Source organism: Nannobrachium achirus (assembly GCF_963921795.1).
Source record: "Nannobrachium achirus genome assembly, chromosome: 10".
In the NCBI taxonomy this organism is placed as follows: domain Eukaryota; kingdom Metazoa; phylum Chordata; class Actinopteri; order Myctophiformes; family Myctophidae; genus Nannobrachium; species Nannobrachium achirus.
Genome location: NC_137819.1, coordinates 8,550,244 through 8,570,141, shown reverse-complemented (window position 1 = coordinate 8,570,141; position 19,898 = coordinate 8,550,244). Strand labels below are relative to the sequence as shown.

The window sequence follows — 19,898 nt, the reverse complement described above, 5'->3', positions numbered from 1 at the left end:
GCTGTATGTCTGTCCACCAAGGTACTGCAGAGAAACCCTTTAGGTTGTGTGACTGTCCACCAAGGTACTGCAGAGAAACCCTTTAGGCTGTGTGTCTGTCCACCAAGGTACTGCAGAGAAACCCTTTAGGTTGTGTGTCTGTCCACCAAGGTACTGCAGAGAAACCCTTTAGGCTGTGTGTCTGTCCACCAAGGTACTGCAGAGAAACCCTTTAGGTTGTGTGTCTGTCCACCAAGGTACTGCAGAGAAACCCTTTAGGTTGTGTGTCTGTCCACCAAGGTACTGCAGAGAAACCCTTTAGGTTGTGTGTCTGTCCACCAAGGTACTGCAGAGAAACCCTTTAGGTTGTGTGTCTGTCCACCAAGGTACTGCAGAGAAACCCTTTAGGCTGTGTGTCTGTCCACCAAGCCAGTGGTTCTCAACCTTTCAGGCCGCAACCTCCAAAATAATCGTATTTTAACTGACGAGCACTAAGAGTTGAGGCATTACATTTAGCATAACGCGGTTCTATTGTGAAAATAGCAGATCTACAAGCTCACAACGAGGCGCGAAGCGACACGTTGTGAGCTTGTAGATCTGCTGTTTTCACTAGTTTGGGTCCGGGGCAAACTTCCAATGCCTCTTTTGGCCAGCTGGAAACACGAGGCGCTCTTCCAAAACGCTTCATCCAAATGCCCAGAGTGGAAAATATTTAAACTATGTGATAACACAACGTCCTAATAGATGTTCAGCACTACGTCTCAGCATAGCGTGAATACATGTACTGTACTGTACTTATCAGAAGTGATAGTAATCAGCCTGTTGGTAGAGTATTGTCAACGAGAGGTAGAGATCAAAATAGTTCAGCCAAGTCTCTCTGGTACCGTTGGCAGAAGACATTTATTCTGAGAGGAAAGAGGATGCCTGCAACACTGCAGATTCAATAAGTCTGTAAGGTGCACGGCCCAACAATGTCATGAAAAGAAGAACACAGCCAGCACTCAATAAATGTCCACAAAGGTCTTCCATCACTCTGTCTGGGTGACACAAATTATTCAGTGCTGGCTATTTTTCTGTTCTTTTCAAGAAGCCATTTATTCACCGTGGCGTCATGGGGGTCATGAGAAAAGGACACAATAAGGACCTGCAAGCTTCAGCCCTGCGTTGTTTGAATGAAGGATGCAGGGTGATGGAACGTATGCAGAGACCGATAACATTTGTTTTGGGCTTGTATGCCTTTATTGACAGGACAGTAGACTGACAGGAAACAGGGACAGAGAGATTGGGAGTGACACGCACAAAAGGCCGTTAGATGTGGAATCACATTTCCATACAGGCCATAGTTTTGAGTTTAAGACAGAAAGAATGTAGGGTCCACCTCGCAAACTCAAAGCTAATCCATTAAAATGGCAAACTGTTTGTTCATAGACAAAATTGTGTGGACATCTCAAGCCTATATTCAGGCCAGGTGTTGGACATCAAGGTATCAGATAATGGAAGGAGAGGAACGTACTCACTTTTTCTTTTTTTCTTTTTAGTTCTAGAGCAGATAAACAGTGTGCAGGTGTTCCTAGCCTGGGTGCCAGCCTGTTCGCTCCGATCCGCGATTTGTTTTTGTCTCTCCGCGTCTGGAAAGCCTCGTATCTAACACAGCTTTCCAGCTTTCCGTTTGGTGATGGTGCGGAGCAACCCTAACCCTACTCCGATTCGTTGGAACATCAAGTGGCTTTCCAGCCACCGCGGCCTCCGATTGGTCTGTGATGCGGGGCGAGACAAATATACCAGTCTGTATTGGCTGGCTGATGATGTAGCTACCCTAACCCTACTCTGATTCGTTGGAACAACACCCAATCAGCAACGACCTCGCTACGTCACAACGGACGTCCAGAAATATGAGTCAACTGATTCATTTCCAGACTGCGATGCGGAGAGACAAAAACAAATCGCGTATCGGAGCGAACAGGCTGGCACCCAGGCTAGGGCGTTCCTCTCCTTCCAAAGACTGTCTGTTCCTTCACATCACATGGTATTGATTGTTGTTCAGGTAGCAGCTCACATCACATGGTATTGATTGTTGTTCAGGTAGCAGCTCACATCACATGGTATTGATTGTTGTTCAGGTAGCAGCTCACATCACATGGTATTGATTGTTGTTCAGGTCGCAGCTCACATCACATGGTATTGATTGTTGTTCAGGTAGCAGCTCACATCACATGGTATTGATTGTTGTTCAGGTCGCAGCTCACATCACATGGTATTGATTGTTGTTCAGGTCGCAGCTCACATCACATGGTATTGATTGTTGTTTAGGTAGCAGCTCACATCACATGGTATTGATTGTTGTTTAGGTAGCAGCTCACATCACATGGTATTGATTGTTGTTTAGGTAGCAGCTCACATCACATGGTATTGATTGTTGTTCAGGTAGCAGCTCACATCACATGGTATTGATTGTTGTTTAGGTAGCAGCTCACATCACATGGTATTGATTGTTGTTCAGGTAGCAGCTCACATCACATGGTATTGATTGTTGTTTAGGTAGCAGCTCACATCACATGGTATTGATTGTTGTTCAGGTAGCAGCTCACATCACATGGTATTGATTGTTGTTTAGGTAGCAGCTCACATCACATGGTATTGATTGTTGTTTAGGTAGCGGCTCACATCACATGGTATTGATTGTTGTTTAGGTAGCAGCTCACATCACATGGTATTGATTGTTGTTCAGGTCGCAGCTCACATCACATGGTATTGATTGTTGTTCAGGTCGCAGCTCACATCACATGGTATTGATTGTTGTTTAGGTAGCAGCTCACATCACATGGTATTGATTGTTGTTCAGGTAGCAGCTCACATCACATGGTATTGATTGTTGTTCAGGTCGCAGCTCACATCACATGGTATTGATTGTTGTTTAGGTAGCAGCTCACATCACATGGTATTGATTGTTGTTCAGGTAGCAGCTCACATCACATGGTATTGATTGTTGTTCAGGTCGCAGCTCACATCACATGGTATTGATTGTTGTTTAGGTAGCGGCTCACATCACATGGTATTGATTGTTGTTTAGGTAGCGGCTCACATCACATGGTATTGATTGTTGTTTAGGTAGCAGCTCACATCACATGGTATTGATTGTTGTTCAGGTAGCAGCTCACATCACATGGTATTGATTGTTGTTCAGGTAGCAGCTCACATCACATGGTATTGATTGTTGTTTAGGTAGCAGCTCACATCACATGGTATTGATTGTTGTTCAGGTAGCAGCTCACATCACATGGTATTGATTGTTGTTCAGGTCGCAGCTCACATCACATGGTATTGATTGTTGTTCAGGTCGCAGCTCACATCACATGGTATTGATTGTTGTTCAGGTAGCGGCTCACATCGGCAGTGAACACCACGAGGTCAACTTCACGGCGGAGGAGGGGATCCGCGCCGTCGACGACGTCATCTTCCACCTGGAGAGCTATGACATCACAACGATACGAGCCTCTGTGGGTGAGTTGGGGTACTGTAGGTACAGTCTTCATCAGATCATCTGAACCTTTTTGATATCCAGGGACCCCCACTTTGATATGCTTTAGGCTACAGACCCCCACTTTGATTCACATGTGTTGTCTCTGGGACCCCCAATCTACACAGTAAAATCCTCCAGCGCTTATTGAGAGTGAACCAGTGGACCATAAGGGTCCATTTGGCTCCATGTGTACACTCTCAGTTACACACCTGTAATGGTGTGTTCAAACTTGAAGCCAAAAAAGCGTACCTGTTGGTCTTGGTTGGTGCAACAACAGCACCAACCAAACTGTTTGGATAATTTCCCTGTCATTTCCCTACAACATCAACCCTGATTGGCTGTCAGGACGCGGTGGGTGGAGTTGGGGGGGGGGGGGGGAGTGAAGGTTCCGTTCGCATCGTTCGCGCCGCCCCATTAGGGTCGTCCACGCGGCGCCTGGTCGCGCGTCGTCTCGTCTAATCTTTGCATTCACTTTGTATGTAATGGCACCGCTCCAACCATCCAGGTTTGAATGAAACATAATGAAACATAATGAAACATAAGGGTCATTTGGAGTTTAGAGGGACCAGACGTGTAGGATAAGTGTTGACCCCGGTGACCTGGGGACAGAATGTGCTTGGACCAGCTGCATTCCTCTTCCAGCTGATTGGTCCGTTTGAATGATGCTGGCATCCTGCCAGATGATGTGAACACTGCTGAAAAGAGCAGTGTCTGTACGTTTTACAACTGTTGACCTTTAGCCTTGTTCAGAAGTTGAATTTCACATTTTAACACATGGGAAGCCAAGGTTTCTAACATTTCTAGCTGTTGCTGCTGCCGCCGTTCACTCACGCTTTATTTTGAAGAGCCTCGGAAGCTTCGTGCGTGAGCATGTGAGTGTCCACTCACTGACGATTGAGGAAGATAATCCATTTGTTTACAAACGCTCGCGGTTTCTAACATTTCTAGCTGTTGCTGCTGCCGCCGTTCACTCACGCTTTATTTTGAAGAGCCTCGGAAGCTTCGTGCGTGAGCATGTGAGTGTCCACTCACTGACGATTGAGGAAGATAATCCATTTGTTTACAAACGCTCGCGAAACTAAAATCCAAAACGGGGCCGACCATCGCGGTAAAGTGTCGCCTTGAAAACAATCACATCTCTGCTTCCCTGGCGTTCTTTGCACCTCATTCATAGATAAAGCCCTTTTTATGTTTCAGCCTAGAATGGAAATCAATGCAGCCTGGTCGCGCCATTGTCTCTCTCTGCGAGCCACGGTGTGACGTATGGACTAGGGTCATTCACAGGGCACACAGCATGCGCGCAGCACGCTGTACAGTTAAACCTTTGTTGTCTCGTTGGCAGAGTGACCCCTATTGGCCTTATCTCGTTACCTTATCTCGTAACGAGTTTGGCCCCTTGGGTGTTAATGTATTACTGTTATCCTTTTCTTTTGTTCATTATTATTACTAGTCCTTGCCCTTTCAAACATTATGTGCTCTGAATGATGTGCAGAGATTGGGCTATGGGGTGTGCACAGTATATGAGGGATTGAATGTAGGAGTCTCAGGATTAATGTTTAATCAGGGGATATCTTCAGAAATAGTGTCAAATCCTGGAATAAATTCCTTACCAAAATGTTTCTTCACCAATGTGTTTGTAAAGGTGTCTAGTAACACATCTCACAAAGACTGAAATTCAGTTTCCCTAGGAGAATCCTTGACAGCTGCTGAAAGTTGGGGTCCCATTAAATTAACTATACAGGATAAAACACAACAAAATAAATAAGCTTTAAGTAGCATGTGAGGGGTCAAACTAGGGTTTTTTCATGATTCTGAATCCATTACAAGCATTTATTTTGCACGAAAAACATTCCTTGGGCTAGAAACGGACCCACAAAAATATGGTTTAGTGATGAGTCATCACTTTTCACAGTTTCGTATGAGCCGCCTTTACCCCAAGGAATGTTTTTTGTGCAAAACAAATGCTTGCAATGGATTCAGAATCATGAAAAATCCGTAGTTTGACCCCTCACATGCTACTTAAAGCCCATTTATTCTCGTGTGTTTTATCCCATATAGTTAAAGTTGTACTATGTAACTTTTTTTATAAAACAAATCTTAAAATTCTCCTAACTATTAAATCACAAAAGTTTTAGAAGATCCGCGCCGTGAATTTCAGCCTGTAAAGCCTTCTCTGTATGTAAACTGAGATCCTTGCCGTGGACCGGATCTCGCGCGAAAATTGCGTCATCACACTACCGGCCAATCACAGCGAGGGTTATACAACTGCCGGCCAATCACAGCGCATCTTGAAGTGGGGTCGCTATGGCAGCCATATTTGTTGTCGCCCGTTTGTACCATCCCTTCTCTAGGTAATTTCGCCTACCAGGCAGGGTGAAGGAGTCCGTATCTCTGGAATTACTGAACGCACAGGAACAAGGGACCCCTTATAAGATAGATCTCAGCGAGGTGGAGGCAGACGCGGGGGTCTGAAGGTACGAAAAACGTCCGAAAGACGCGGACGCGACCGCGGTTTGCTATAGGGCTAATGACCACTAGTTGGGCATCTTACACAGTATGGCTTTAAGTTAACTCATTAACTGCCAAAAACGTGAATCCCTTAAAAATCCCGTTGTACCACCCTGCCACGCCCGTGAATCCCGTAAATAAATAAAAAAATAAAAAAAAATGTTTTTTTTTTTTTTTTTTTTTTTTTTTTTAATTTTTTTTGGACCCCAAAAACGTTAGTAGGCATGATAGCGATCGCGAAATTGCTTGTTTAACCCCCATACAACCCCCATACAACTCAGGTAGCAGACCTCCAAGCTCACAACAGTGTAAAACATAATGGCTGCTATCTCATGAATGCCTGAACGGATTTCCATTCGGATTTTTTTGTTTGAAAGCTGTGAGCAATGTGGACACACGTGGTGCATTATCTAGGCATGGGTGTGCATGATCCGTGCACTATGAATTACATGGAAGTCTATGGAGACGAATGGCAGTTAAAGAGTACGAAGGTATTGTTAAATGGCAGCATATGAGTTAATGGGACTCCAACTTTCAGCAACTGTAACAGATTCTCCTAGGGAAACTGAATTTCAGTCTTTGTGAGATGTGTTACTAGACACCTTTACAAACACATTGGTGAAGATTTTTTTTGGTAAGGAATTTATTCCAGGACTTTTTAAGATATCCCCTGATTAGTTGGAGAACAGTGATGTCAGTCACCTCCACATTTGGGCGCTGTTTCAGCATGCAGCTGTTACCGTGGTGACGACGCCTGTGCAGTACAGGCAGTGGTATCGTGATGTCAGTTCTCTCCAAATTTGGACACAGTTTAGTATCAGTGATGTCAGCATGCGTGTATATCAGACAGACATCGGACAGACAGACAGACATTCGGTCGTTTATTAGTAGGATATAGTAATTAAATACAAACCCACAAAAGTGACTCTCACACACTGTCTATTTATTGTACAATTCAAACATTTATTAAAGAATAGCGGTTTAAGGACTTTGTCAAGCGGACGAAGATTTCCTGAAATTGGCTGATTTTGTATTTTTAGTTAAACGTTTTTCTTAATTTAATATTAAAGAATACATGTTTCCTGGCTGTAGGAATGTACCTGGTGTCTAAGTACATCCAGGAGAAGACAGACAGCGTGGTGATCTTCTCTGGAGAAGGTTCAGATGAGCTGACCCAGGGATACATCTACTTCCACAAGGTCAGTGTTCTGCTCCAGGGGTTTTCAAAGTGGGTGCCGTGACAGCAGTCCAGGGGAGCCGCGAGATCATTTCTAATATTTAGAATTTATTTGGACACAAAAAATCCTTTTTAAACATGTATAAAATACAAAGTTATTTTCAGTTCTAACCAAAATGGCTATTATCTCAACGTTTTCTTCACAACATAATCCCAGGGAGAATAAAGGCCAAAATGCCTATTATGTTTTCCCCTTATATGGAGGTGAATTCATTTGAATGTACAACGCAATTAGCCAGTAGCTATGCCTCTCCCCTAAAAGTTTTTGTCCAATGCTAGCTTAGCAACCGGCAGCTTGCCAAGTCTGTTGCCAAGGCAAACCTTGGCAAGCAGGAAGTTATTCTAAGCTAGCATTGGACAAAAGCTTTTTGGGAGGGGCATAGCTACTGGCTAATTCTGATTCATTCAGATGTTGTCATCATTTAATAATAATTAATAACAAAAGATTTAACAATTTTGATTAAAAAAAAAGTGAGCTTGTACTATAGGTCAGCCGTCATAATGGCGGCTGGCCTACAAGTGGCGATAAGTCAGGATTAATGTTTAAAGGGATATTTCACCATCAAACATGTTTGGGGTCATTTTAACGACAATGCAGGCTTTTGTGTTTCACAGTTTTTATGTTGCTTCATTCAGTATTTTGATATTAGATTTTTTATCAGACATTGGGTTTGTATGTAACTTCAAAACTTCATTTTAACCATGAAAACAACCGTCCTTGGTTCTGGTGCCTCATACTGTCCTCTTAATACGTTAGGGGTGCTGTGTTTTCCTTTTTTCAACGTTAACCCTTGATTGAATGTTTTTTTTTTTTTTTGTGATGGTGATTGGTGAACTAGGCTCCCAGTCCTAAGACGGCAGCAGAGGAAAGCGTTCGTCTCCTGAAGGAACTCTACCTGTTTGACAACTTGCGCGCAGACCGCACCACAGCCGCACACGGGTAAAAACAACACTCTCCACACACAGTAATACAGACCGCACCACCACAGCACAGCACACAAGTAAAAACAACATATACTTTATCACATAATGATGTCTCTAAAAACTGAAAAGACTGTGTTTTACTCTGTCCAGAGCAAGGATCTTTTCTTTTTATTTCAAGGACCCCCAGTTTGATGTGCATAAGGCCACATTCCCCCACTTTTTTTTCTTCCTTTTTCCATCTCTGAGCTCCCAAAATACACTTTAAAAAATGTGTTAATTTGGGATCCATTTGGTTCCATTAGTAATCGCTCGGTTAATCTGTAAGGTCCTTTTCATTCCTTACAGCTTACAGGACCAAATGGCGAGCAAAACAAATACTGTATGCTGCTGTTGTTTCCATAGTCGAAGGGAGCGCTTGTTTTCTGTGGAGATGATGGAGGCGCGCCGTCTCAGGCAAACTTGAGCCGTGTAAGACACCGCCGAGTGAGCTGAAGCTGCGTCGAGCGTTGCGAAGTCCACTTGAGCCGACTCAGCGCCGTCGGAGTTATAGATAGATAGATACCTTTATTATCCCAAGGGGGAAAATCAGTCACCCAGAGGCAGCACAGCAGTTTAAGGTTACAAGTTACAGAGAAGTAAGAAAAAGAAAAGAAGTACTGTAGTGTACAGTCCAAAAAAAGCAAGGAACAATAAAAAAGAAGAATATATACATAAAGTGACTAAGAAACAAACGCTCATAAGTGAAACGTCACACACAAAAAGCAATACTCAAAGCACAACTAAACAATGCAGTGCCAAACTAAAGTGTTCATAACAGTCAATGCTAGTCAGTGCTACACAAGTATCTCACCACCATGTCAACACAGCAATAGTACTCTAGTCTACCAACACAACCTAATAGTGCAGGGCCAAAAATAAAGCCCTTTGCACACAGACGCGTTTTTCTCGCACGGGAAAAAAAAGGATGATTTCGTTTTTTTAAAGAAAACAATTATTCTCTATGACCTCATGCACACCGGCTCCGAATTTGCCATGCGGCAGGTGGCTGCGGCTGTGCGTCTTTTCCCCGATCGAACCCAGTTCAATTTGTGCGTCTTGTCACGTGCGGTAAAAACTCATCACTCCTTTTATGACTCCTTTTCGGATAGGCAGAGTGGATTCATTCCACACAGCCTTGCACACCAAATCCAATGTGTTTTAATCATGCAGCAAACGGAAAGAAACGCAACGGTCCTGTGTGCAAAGCCCTTAAGTGTCCATAGTCACTAGTCAGTGCAAATAAATCAAGAATAAAAAGAATGTTGTCTTTCAAAATACAAAAAAGTATTTCAAATACAGTATTTTCCGGACTATAAGGCGCACCGGACTATAAGGCGCACTGTCAATGAATGGTCTATTTTCTAACTGTTTTCATATATAAGGCGCACCGGACTATAAGGCGCACATAATAGACGCTACCGTTGCGTTATGCATCCAACAGATGGAGCTGTGCTAAAGGGAATGTCAATGTCAATGAATGATCCATATAAGGCGCACTGGACTATAAGGCGCACTGTAGTTTATTGAGAAAATTAAAGGCTTTTAAGTGCGCCTTATAGTCCGGAAAATACGGTACTGCCCATCTCTGCCGACAAGGCACCTCATACAGAAACAATGCTGGCATACTGTACCACTGTTTATTACTGATACCATTTCACTCCACTAGATGTCACTCTAACACCTCCAGTGACAGATAGTTTCTGTTCTCTACAGTGGGTGATGTAAATGTGCAGCCCTCATGTTCAGACTGACAGAACCCAGCTCACATCACACCAAATTAATCTGCTCTGATTTATTCCTCTCATTTCACTTTTTGTTCTGTTTTTGTTTCCTTTTGTCATTCAGTTCCTGCTTGTTTACACGATTTCATTATGCATCTTAACAATACACTGAGACACAAACTCACAAAGCGTGCATGCGTGCGTTTGTGCGCTCGTTCGTTTGTGTGCGACCGTGCGTGGGTGTTGTTTGCTAACACAATGAATCCCGTCACATCATTTTCATCTTTTATTATTACACAATAAAGTCTTGATCATCGAATCATAGCTTCAGTGGTGAAGTAGATTGGATGAATATATTATCCCTGCTCAAAAGATTGTCAGAACAGCAACATGTGCTCTGGTTTGATAGAATATGCAAAATAAACTCTTTGTTCAATGACTTCTAGTGTTGAGACTCATACTGATGGAGCTCTGGGGGGATTAGTATGGAAATGGAACGCAGCCGCTTCAATCAATACCTTTTTTATTTGTCTGGCTCCCTGAGTACGGCTTATCAATATCATTTCTCTGTGTGTGTGTGTGTGTGTGTGTGTGTGTGTGTGTGTGTGTGTGTGTGTGTGTGTGTGTGTGTGTGTGTGTGTGTGTGTGTGTGTGTGTGTGTGTGTGTGTGTGTGTTAGGGGTGTGAAAGAATATTCTATATTCGAAGATTCGTTCGAATGTTAACAATAAAAGAATATTCGAACGTAAAAAATGGAGCTTCGAATTAATTTATATTTAATTAAAACAAATCTACCGCACTTCTCGCGAGATTCTGGGCGCATGGAACGTTAAAAGGTGGCTGGTCTCGCAAGGCAGTAGTCTCCATTCGTTGCTGCAAAAGTGGGTTGATCTACAAGTCCACAATACGTCGCTGATCCAATACGTTCATTATGTTGTGAGCTTGTACATTAAGGGTGCCTATTTAGCGACACCGTCATACAGCGAAGAATAAACCTCCAGCTGCTTCACTTTCCCTTCACACTGTCACTGGCCGTCACATGTCGGAGTGGACAGTGGAGAGATGCACTCGTCCGCCTCGCAGACAGTGCACAGTGCAGTGCACACACAGTGCTTTTAAACTGGCTCACGTTGATTCAGAATGATTAACGAGTCGAGCTGAAACGGGCGACTCATTTAGTAGTGACGGGAAGGCATACAACAACGAGACTTCTCCACCGAAAACACTATAAAAAAGCATGGATTTCTTCTCTCACCGAGTCAATCTCCCCGCACGCAGCCACGCGGTAACGGTAAAACTTCCTCCGTCACTCACACTGCTCTTGTAGACAGGAAAGCCTGGTGAGGCGAGGTTACTTGTAGACTACCCAATTTTGTTCAAACCAAAACATAATCCATTGGTGTGATTATAATTGCTCATTTCATGTCGTGGCTGTTCCAACTCAACTCAATCACAGCTGCTGTGAGTGAGGCACGCTTTGCAAGACGATCCGATTCTGCTCTAACGCAGGCACGTGCACACATACATCAAACGGGGCTTGAGCCCCTGCCCTTTTAACAGAGAATTGTCCACCAAAAGGCCCTTTTAGAAATGTCAGCCCCTGCCTCTCTTAACATTCTTTGCACGTCCCTGACCAACGCGGACCTGCACACAGTAAAAAAAAAAAAAGCGATAGAAGCGACTGTCTAGAATAAACAGCTTTGAAGTGCGAATGCTTCGAATTATTCGATATTTTCGAATATTCGAATTTATTCGAATCAACGGTGGATTTTCGGGCGAATATTCGAATGCTATTTTTGGCACATTTTCACAGCCCTAGTGTGTGTGTGTGTGTGTGTGTGGGGGGGGGGAGGGGGGGAGGGGGGGGGGGGGGGGGACCTAGGTCTAATCAGGTTAGATTGTTCTTGCTTCTCAACAATACAGTAGCTGTGACTGCCATGATGACATGATGAATGGTGGACATAATATAGTTTTATGTTCTTATAGGGTGTATATAACAGAAACCATCCATTTTTCAAATTTGAATATAAATATATATATTATATATATATCATCATATATATATATATGACCGTCAGGTCAGCAGTGTCCAAAAATGTGTTTGAAAACATCGGCCTGAAGGTGGCGCTAAATGGGACAGATCCATGTTGATGACATGAGTCTAGACATACTGTGTACCGCTTTGCGTGATTTTAGGGCAAAATCTGTAGGAGAAGTGTCCAAAAATGTGTTTTGCAAGAATCGGCCTCATGGAGGCGCTAGAAGAGGGCCACGTGAGAAATGAGGGCTGGAGGTTGTGGTTTGGCAGCCAAGGACTGCGTGTGCAAAGTTTGGCATGGATAGGGGCAACGGTGGCGGAGATATGAGAAGGATCATCTCAATTTTTCAACTTTGAATAAATATATTTTGTATAAATCTGCTATTGAACGTCTGTGTGTGGCTTTTACAAATATTGAACCAATGAAACATATTAAAAAGTGCTTCTGAGGGGGCGCCCGCTGGCCTGGTGGTCAAGGCGCATACCACATACTAGGATATGATGCCTGCTGGCGTCGCCGGTTCGATTCCCGATCCGGACGACCTTTGCCACATGTCATTCCCCATCTCTCTCCCCAATTCCTGTCAGTCTACTGTCCTATCGAATAAAGGCATAAAAAGCCCAAAAACAAATCTTAAAAAAACAAAAAAAAAAGTGCTTCTGACTAAACCTCCTAACTCCATCGGCTCCTCAAACTGTCAGTCAAACCTCCTAACTCCAACTGAGGGTTTTTAATGACGCATTCAAGTGTCTGAGAGTGTATAAAGTCATCATAGCAACTTTGACGAGGCAGTGTTGTGGTGTTGTTCTAAAAACGTGTATTTTCTTTTCCATTTCCTCAAAAGTTAATATTTTGGACATACTGTAGCTGGTTTCTGACCAACAACAGAGATATTTAGTTTATGTTCATAAGGATGATTGTTGTGTTTCTGTCTTCTTCCAGGTTGGAGTTGAGGGTTCCATTCCTGGACCACAGGTTCACAGCGTACTACCTGTCTCTACCAGAGGAGATGAGGATACCCAGGGTGAGTAGGTCATAAGGTCATAGGTCATAGGTTCACAGCGTACTACCTGTCTCTGCCCGAGGAGATGAGGATACCCAGGGTGAGTACACTGACCTCCAAGGTCGTAGGGTCATAATAATAATAATAATAATAATATTAATTGCGACCGTCGGGTCACAGTTACTATCAAAACATCCAACAGCTGTCTGTCCGTCACGTCACACTTTTCCCCTACTCTTATCTCCGCCACCGTTGCCCCTATCCTTGCCAAACTTTCCACACACACTCCTTGGCTGCCAAACCACAACCTCCACCCCTCATTCCTCACATGGCCCTCTTCTAGCACCACCATGAGGTCGATTCTTGCAAAACACATTTTTGGACACTGCTCCTACAGATTTTGGCCTGAAATCACACAAAGCGCTACACAGTATGTCTACAGTCATGTCATCAACATGGATCTGTCCCATTTCCCATATTCCCTCCTGATTGGCCACCATTGCCTTCTAAAGTTTGTGAGAGTCTTACTGGTCTTTATTGTCTCTGAAGGATAATGTGTCTATGCTGTTCAAACAAAAAACAACACATAACCATAACACTAGTAAGACGCCTCAGGGCGACTTGGTCATCTGGCCAGTGATATATATCGGACCAGTTACCCATATATGGAGGCCACATTGGCCACATACCACACTAACAGAATCCATATATGGCCAAGACAGATGGCCAAGACAGCCCATATCTGTGTGGCTGGTTCTACAGACAGGGATCTCCATGTATGGGCATAAAAGGGTATGATGTCAGATGTCATAGACGTCATAGGACTTTCACATAACAAATAACTGAGTAAGCATGTTTGGGCTCTCACAGCATATCTCCATATACAGTACATGGATCTCCATATATGGGTACCATACGGCCAAGTTGTGACTGTTCACATACTAATCTGCGACCTACGGTCGCAACAACACGAACATATCACAAAGACAGATCATCAGGTCCCCACTATTCACAGAAAAACCATCCTAGCGACGGGGGCGGTTGTTTAGCAGTTTGTTTAGTGCAGCAGTGGCTGAGCGGACAAAACTCCTGCTAAACCGAACCTTGTGCCACATCAAGGTTCTGTATCTTCACCCTGATGGCATGAGGAAGTAGAGATACAGAGAATGGTCAGTGCCATGTGTTATTGAGAGTGCTAAGTGTGTGATGGACTTAATGTTCATATCAGACAGTGTGGGTGTGGGAAGTCCAATGATCTTGGAAGCAATACGGGTAATACTGTAAAGTGTGTTTCTGTTAGGCAATGCAAAGCATGGACAGTATAGTGAAGAAACATCCTGAGCAGTTCAACAGAAAAGGTTGAATAATGCTTTAGTACAGTAATAACAGAAGATGGGGGGGCAACAGACAGTGATCTTAAATCATAGGTCATCAATACCTGGGAGGAGGCCGTGACCCCTGGGAGGGCTGGGAAGATGACATAGAATAGATAATGTATTTAACACGTTTAGACGTGAGGCCCATTATACAAATGTCTTCTAAATCCGAACAGTTTTCGGAAAAAACATGTTTCTATATCATTTATATACAGTAATGTTAACAACTAGAGGGTTGCGGCCCTTCGGGCCGCTCCCATCTAGTTAAAAAAAAATTAAAAAAAAGTTAAAAAATAAAATAAAAAGTTAAAAAATAAAAAGAAATTGTGGCGGAACTATTGTGCCGCAGCGCACGTTTCCGGTCGGACATATTTGACCGCCGGACGCACTGGAGAGAAGTGACTGTTATGCCTCTGCTATTTCTCTGCACTCACTGTGGACACAGTGAGTGCAAACACAGTGGTGTCAAATTTCACTCTCTCTCTCTCGCTTGCCCGCCCCCCCTCCCCTGTTGCCTCCTCTCTCTCGTGCTTAGTGAATGAGCGGACGGCATAGAGGTGGGCGGTATTATTCCCTACGACCTTCTCCCTACCGTTGAGTTGAAGTAGAGTTGGAGTGGATGCAGAGTGGGCGTGCCATGGGCTTGGAAGTGGGATGCGGCTTTAAGCCAATTGTAAATATAAGATATTAACTATGCTGGTTGTGTCCTGTTCCTCCAGCATGGAGTGGAGAAGCATCTTCTCAGAGATTCCTTCAAGGGTCTCAACCTGATCCCTGACGACATCCTGTGGAGGAGGAAGGAAGCCTTCAGCGACGGAGTCATGTCTATGAAGAAGAGCTGGTACACAGTGCTGCAGGAGCACCTGGAGGCCGAGGTGGGTACTGCATGCATGTATGTACACCTAGAGGCCGAGGTAGATACTGCATGTATGTATACAGTATACTAGGGCAGGGGTTTTCAAAGTGGGTGACGGGGCACCCTGGGGTGCCGTGACGGCAGTCCAGGGGTGCCGCGAGATAATTTGATAATATTTGGAATTTATTTGGACACTTGAAAAAAATATTTAGTATAATTTTAAACTTGAAGTACAGAGTTATTTTCAGTCAGTTCTAACCAAAATGGCTGTTATCTCAACATTTTCCTCGCAACATAATCACTAAAACATCGTCACTGTTCTCCAAGTTTCAAATGTGTACGTCTTTTGGTAAAGCAAAGCCCTGCTTCATCATACAAGACTGTCGCACAAAACTAGTGAAAACAGCCCATCTACAAGCACACAACGCCTCACATCAATCTGCTGTTTTCACTAGTTTAGTAGCCTACATTTTATAGATGATAAATACAAAACAAACGGTTTTGGACATAGAAGGTTTCTACCTGACCACGACGATATGCTATAGGCTAAATATAAGGTGCTGGGAGTGAAAATTACAATGTAGGGGTGCCTCGGATTAAAACAAATATTTATGGGGTGCCCTGAGAGAAAAAAGTTTGGGAACCCCTGTACTAGGGCATTAACCAAAAAATCGACAAATCGACTCAATCGACTTGATTACATAAGTCGACTCCCATCAGGGAAAGTCAAACGTTGAAGGGAAAAAAAAGAAGAAAAAGACACTTTAGACTGCATGCCTAGTTGCCTGTTTCATGTAATCAATTCCCCAAATGTGTTATTTTGGGGACCGCTCAGTCTCAGCGCATGTTTCAGTTCATTCGGACCTCTTCTTTCTTGACTGAAGAGACGTGTGGTATAGGCCTATACGCTCCTAGCGAGACATTTAACTTCACCCGGCCGCCGCGACGGACGGCATTGCGCTGAGAACAGCTGACTGAAGGCTACAACCTTCACTGCTTCACTCATACAGTACAAGTCACTCACATTGCATCGCGGATATGCCCGTTATGAGAGCTAAGCTTGGAGGTCTGCTATTCTCTGCACGCAACACCGTCGCGGGACGGAGAATACATTAATTAGGCTTTATCATGGGCTGCAGCTGCTGTGATCATAGATGCGTTGCGGCGCGACACGCTGTGAGCTTGTAGATCGTCTATTTTCAAATAGCCTGGCTATAGGGCTAAGGTAGACTATGTTTTATAATGTAATAATTAAGGCTGGGACTTTAACTGATTAATTGCCATTCATTAATTACAGAAAATTAACGCGATTTAAAAAAAAATACGCATTTTAATCGCACTTAGTTTTTGCACCACAGAACCTTCAGTTTTGGGCATACCGATCATAGCGATGCATCAACCAAGAAGAGGCAACAAACGCAAAGGGAGAAGTAGCCGATCAGAGCGCTTTGCTTGGCCCAGTGGATGCGAAATTTAGATTTAAAAAACTCACTCGTTGATTCACTCGTACAACAAAATGTTTTACTTGAAAGAAAATGCTTCTCAGGTCAAATATCAATGTGCGATTAAAATTAAAATTAATTGCGATTAATTAATCACAGAGCCTGTAATTAATTAGATTAAAAATTTTAATCGCATCCCAACCCTAGTAATAATTTATATTGAATGTCAGTTGTCAAGACACAGATCTTTAATAGAAGTTGCTCAAGTTGAACAGCAGTGTGTCAGTGGTTTCTCCGCCCAACTGGGTATTTGTTAAAGTGTAGTTGCTTTTTGGGCTTGCTTTCTAAACCAGTGGTTCTCAATTATTATTATTATTATTATTATTTCATATCAAGGACCCCCAGATTAATATATTTGTCCAAAAATATGTGGTGCCAGGGACCTCCACACAAGAATTGTGTTGTTAAAATGTTGAAAGAATATTCAAACTGAGCCTAGTTGCTTCTATTGGGCTTTCATAGACCTGGTCGTTTGTTTCTTTGGCAAAAACCTTTCACACTGTTTCACTAATCACACATGGGTCAGGACTTGGTCATACAGAATCTTTCAGTTTTCAGACACATTTTGAGTGCTGTGCTCCACTTGTCTGTCTGTCTGTCTGTCTCTCTCTCTCTCTCTCTCTCTCTCTCTCTCATAATAACATAATTTTCCCCAACAGATTAATCTCGTTTACACATCCTGAACGGAAAACGATCGATCGACGATTAATGCCAAACGTAAACAGCGATTATCTTCAAACGGTTGTCATCGGGCGATTAATTATGCGATGACTGACAGGTCTGGTAGTCACACCTGGACCGCTCTCACAGCATGCCAGGATCCCCGGGGACCACCGGCCTGGGAGAGAGGGGAGGGGGTCCTTTACGCATTATTACTTTAACCTTTATTTTATGCTTTAACTATTAAATAAATAGCAGATATACAAGCTCACAACCGCACGCTGCGAGCTTGCCACTTTTGAAAGATTGTGAACATAATGTTGTGCAAGTCTTTGAATATATTTGACCCGATTCTATAAATGTCTGTCTAAATCAGTGGTTCTCAAACCTTTTCATGTCAAGGACCCCCAAAATTACATGTATTTGGCCGTGGACCCCCATCTCAAAATGTGTTGTTCCAGGGACCACCCAGAAGCAAATATTTGAGTTACAAACGCTCGCTTTTAAAAAGATATGTTCAAAGTTAACAAAACAAAAAAAGCAAAAAACTAGATCTTTCAAAAACAGCAGATCTACAAGCTCGCAGCGCGGCACTCGGTGCCGCGGTGTGAGCTTGTAGATCTGCTGTTTTGTATTAGTTAAAGCATAAAACATTGCTTAAAGTGGTTCCATGTGTTTGTGTCAGGACGAGGAGTCTCATCTGTGTGCTTTAATCACACAGTGTGTTTGTAAGCCTTGTGTTTGACCAGAGCCCTGATCAGCAGAGCTGCCTGTTATCTTTGATTGATGGACCACTGATTTCCACCAGGAAATTAAGGCTGTTTGGTGTTGTTAGCTTCCTGCCGGGGGAGGGGGGGGGGTTGAGGAGGGGGGGGGGGGGGGGGTAAAGCCGTTCCCAGCCGTTTTATGGTATTATTGTATTTGCACGCAACGCCACGTTCCCATCAGTGCAGGGGTGTCGCACCAAATTCTGGGCCCTGGGTACAAGGATTTGATTGATTGAAGACTTTATTTCACTTCATATTTTGTGATTTAACTATTGAAAAATAGCAGATATACGAGCTCACAGCGCGCTGCGAGCTTGTAGATCTGCTATTTTTTATTTTTTTTTAAATCTTGAAAATATTTGCAAGTCTTTGAATATTTCAAATCTCAAGGTTTTTTGAAAAACCTGTTTTTCTATGTGAATGGTGCTCAAACTTTTTCATGTGAAGGACCCCCAAAATGATATGTATTTGGCCACGGACCCCCATGTCAAAATATTTAGTTCCAGGGACCCCCTATAGAAGCAAAATTGTATTTACAAATGTTCGCTTAAAAAATACATATATTCAAAGATTTGCACACATTTTCACGACTATTCAAAAATAGCAGATCTACAAGCTCACTGCGTGGCCGCGCTGTGAGCTTGTATATCTGCTATTTTTTCAATAGCTAAAGTATAAAATAATGTAAGGACCCTCCACCTTGGGCCCTAGTAACTCAGTCCCACTTTCCCCCCCTTGTGACGCCCCTGCATGAGTGATACAGTGTAGTGGTTTTAACTAAGTGCCTACCTGGCGGTTTTGCATAACGTTGCTCTTCTATTACGTTCTCACGCCGTTCGTTAGTGGTTTCTGCTGTCAGTCACTGATGAACTGTCGATGTATGATTGTCACCTAAAGCCGACCAGCTTTGCATAGCGTTAGGACTTTACCTGCTCTGCTGATGCACTGCTGTAATGAGAGAGAGAGTTTATCCAAAGCAACGTGTCAGGATTATCTTACTGGAAATGTGCACAACTCTCTGTCTGCGTGTGGGTCTGTAGTTCTATCTCCAGAAAGCATCTGTGTCACGTAACCACTTCAACTATTTTTTTTTTTATACTTTGGCTATTCAAAAATAGCAGATGTACAAGTTCACAGCGCAGCACAGAGTGCCGCGCTGTGAACTTGTGGATCTGTTATTTTTGAAAAACATTGAAAAGTTGTGCAAATCTTTGAATAGGCCTGTATATTCTTTTAAAGCGATTTTCTTTATGTAATCACGCCGTTCAAACTATCCAGGTTTGGACGCAGCATTAGAAAGGTTCTCAGGTCTTTAAAGGTTTTGAACTCCTGTTGTCTCCAGGTGAACGATGCCCAGCTGGAGAAGGCCCACAAGACCTTCCCCCACCTCCCCCCCGCCACCAAGGAGGCCTACTACTTCAGACAGGTGTTTGAGAAGCTGTACCCCGGCCGCTCCACCTGGATCCCCCACTACTGGATGCCCCGCTGGATCAGTGCCACGGACCCCTCCGCCCGGACCCTGTCCATCTACAAGCCTGACAAGGACCAGTGATCACTCTACCCCAGGGGTCTTCAACGTTCTCAGGCCAAGGACCCCTCAGCTGAGAGAGAGATGAAGCAGGGACCCCCACAACCTGTTCAGAGATTCCATATAGTTTCATTGTTTGACGGAACAATCGTCTGTATTTTTGGATTCATGTCAAATTGTGTTTTCAGATATTTAACCACTTGAGCCGTCAATACTTAATAAACTTGACCTTTCACTCTG

The 19,898-nt window shown here is 43.5% G+C and overlaps 1 protein-coding gene across 1 annotated transcript in view; it reads left to right on the top strand.

Moving 5' to 3' along the window:
* asns (asparagine synthetase) overlaps window positions 1–19,898 on the top strand; it is a 32,710-nt gene extending 12,812 nt beyond the window's left edge. Inside the window, exons 7-12 of the mRNA XM_080735041.1 lie at window positions 3,354–3,480; window positions 7,100–7,206; window positions 8,084–8,184; window positions 12,909–12,990; window positions 15,065–15,220; window positions 19,473–19,898. Coding sequence (XP_080591167.1) covers window positions 3,354–3,480; window positions 7,100–7,206; window positions 8,084–8,184; window positions 12,909–12,990; window positions 15,065–15,220; window positions 19,473–19,682 — 783 coding nt within the window. The 3' untranslated portion in view covers window positions 19,683–19,898. The remainder of the gene's footprint in view (window positions 1–3,353; window positions 3,481–7,099; window positions 7,207–8,083; window positions 8,185–12,908; window positions 12,991–15,064; window positions 15,221–19,472) is intronic.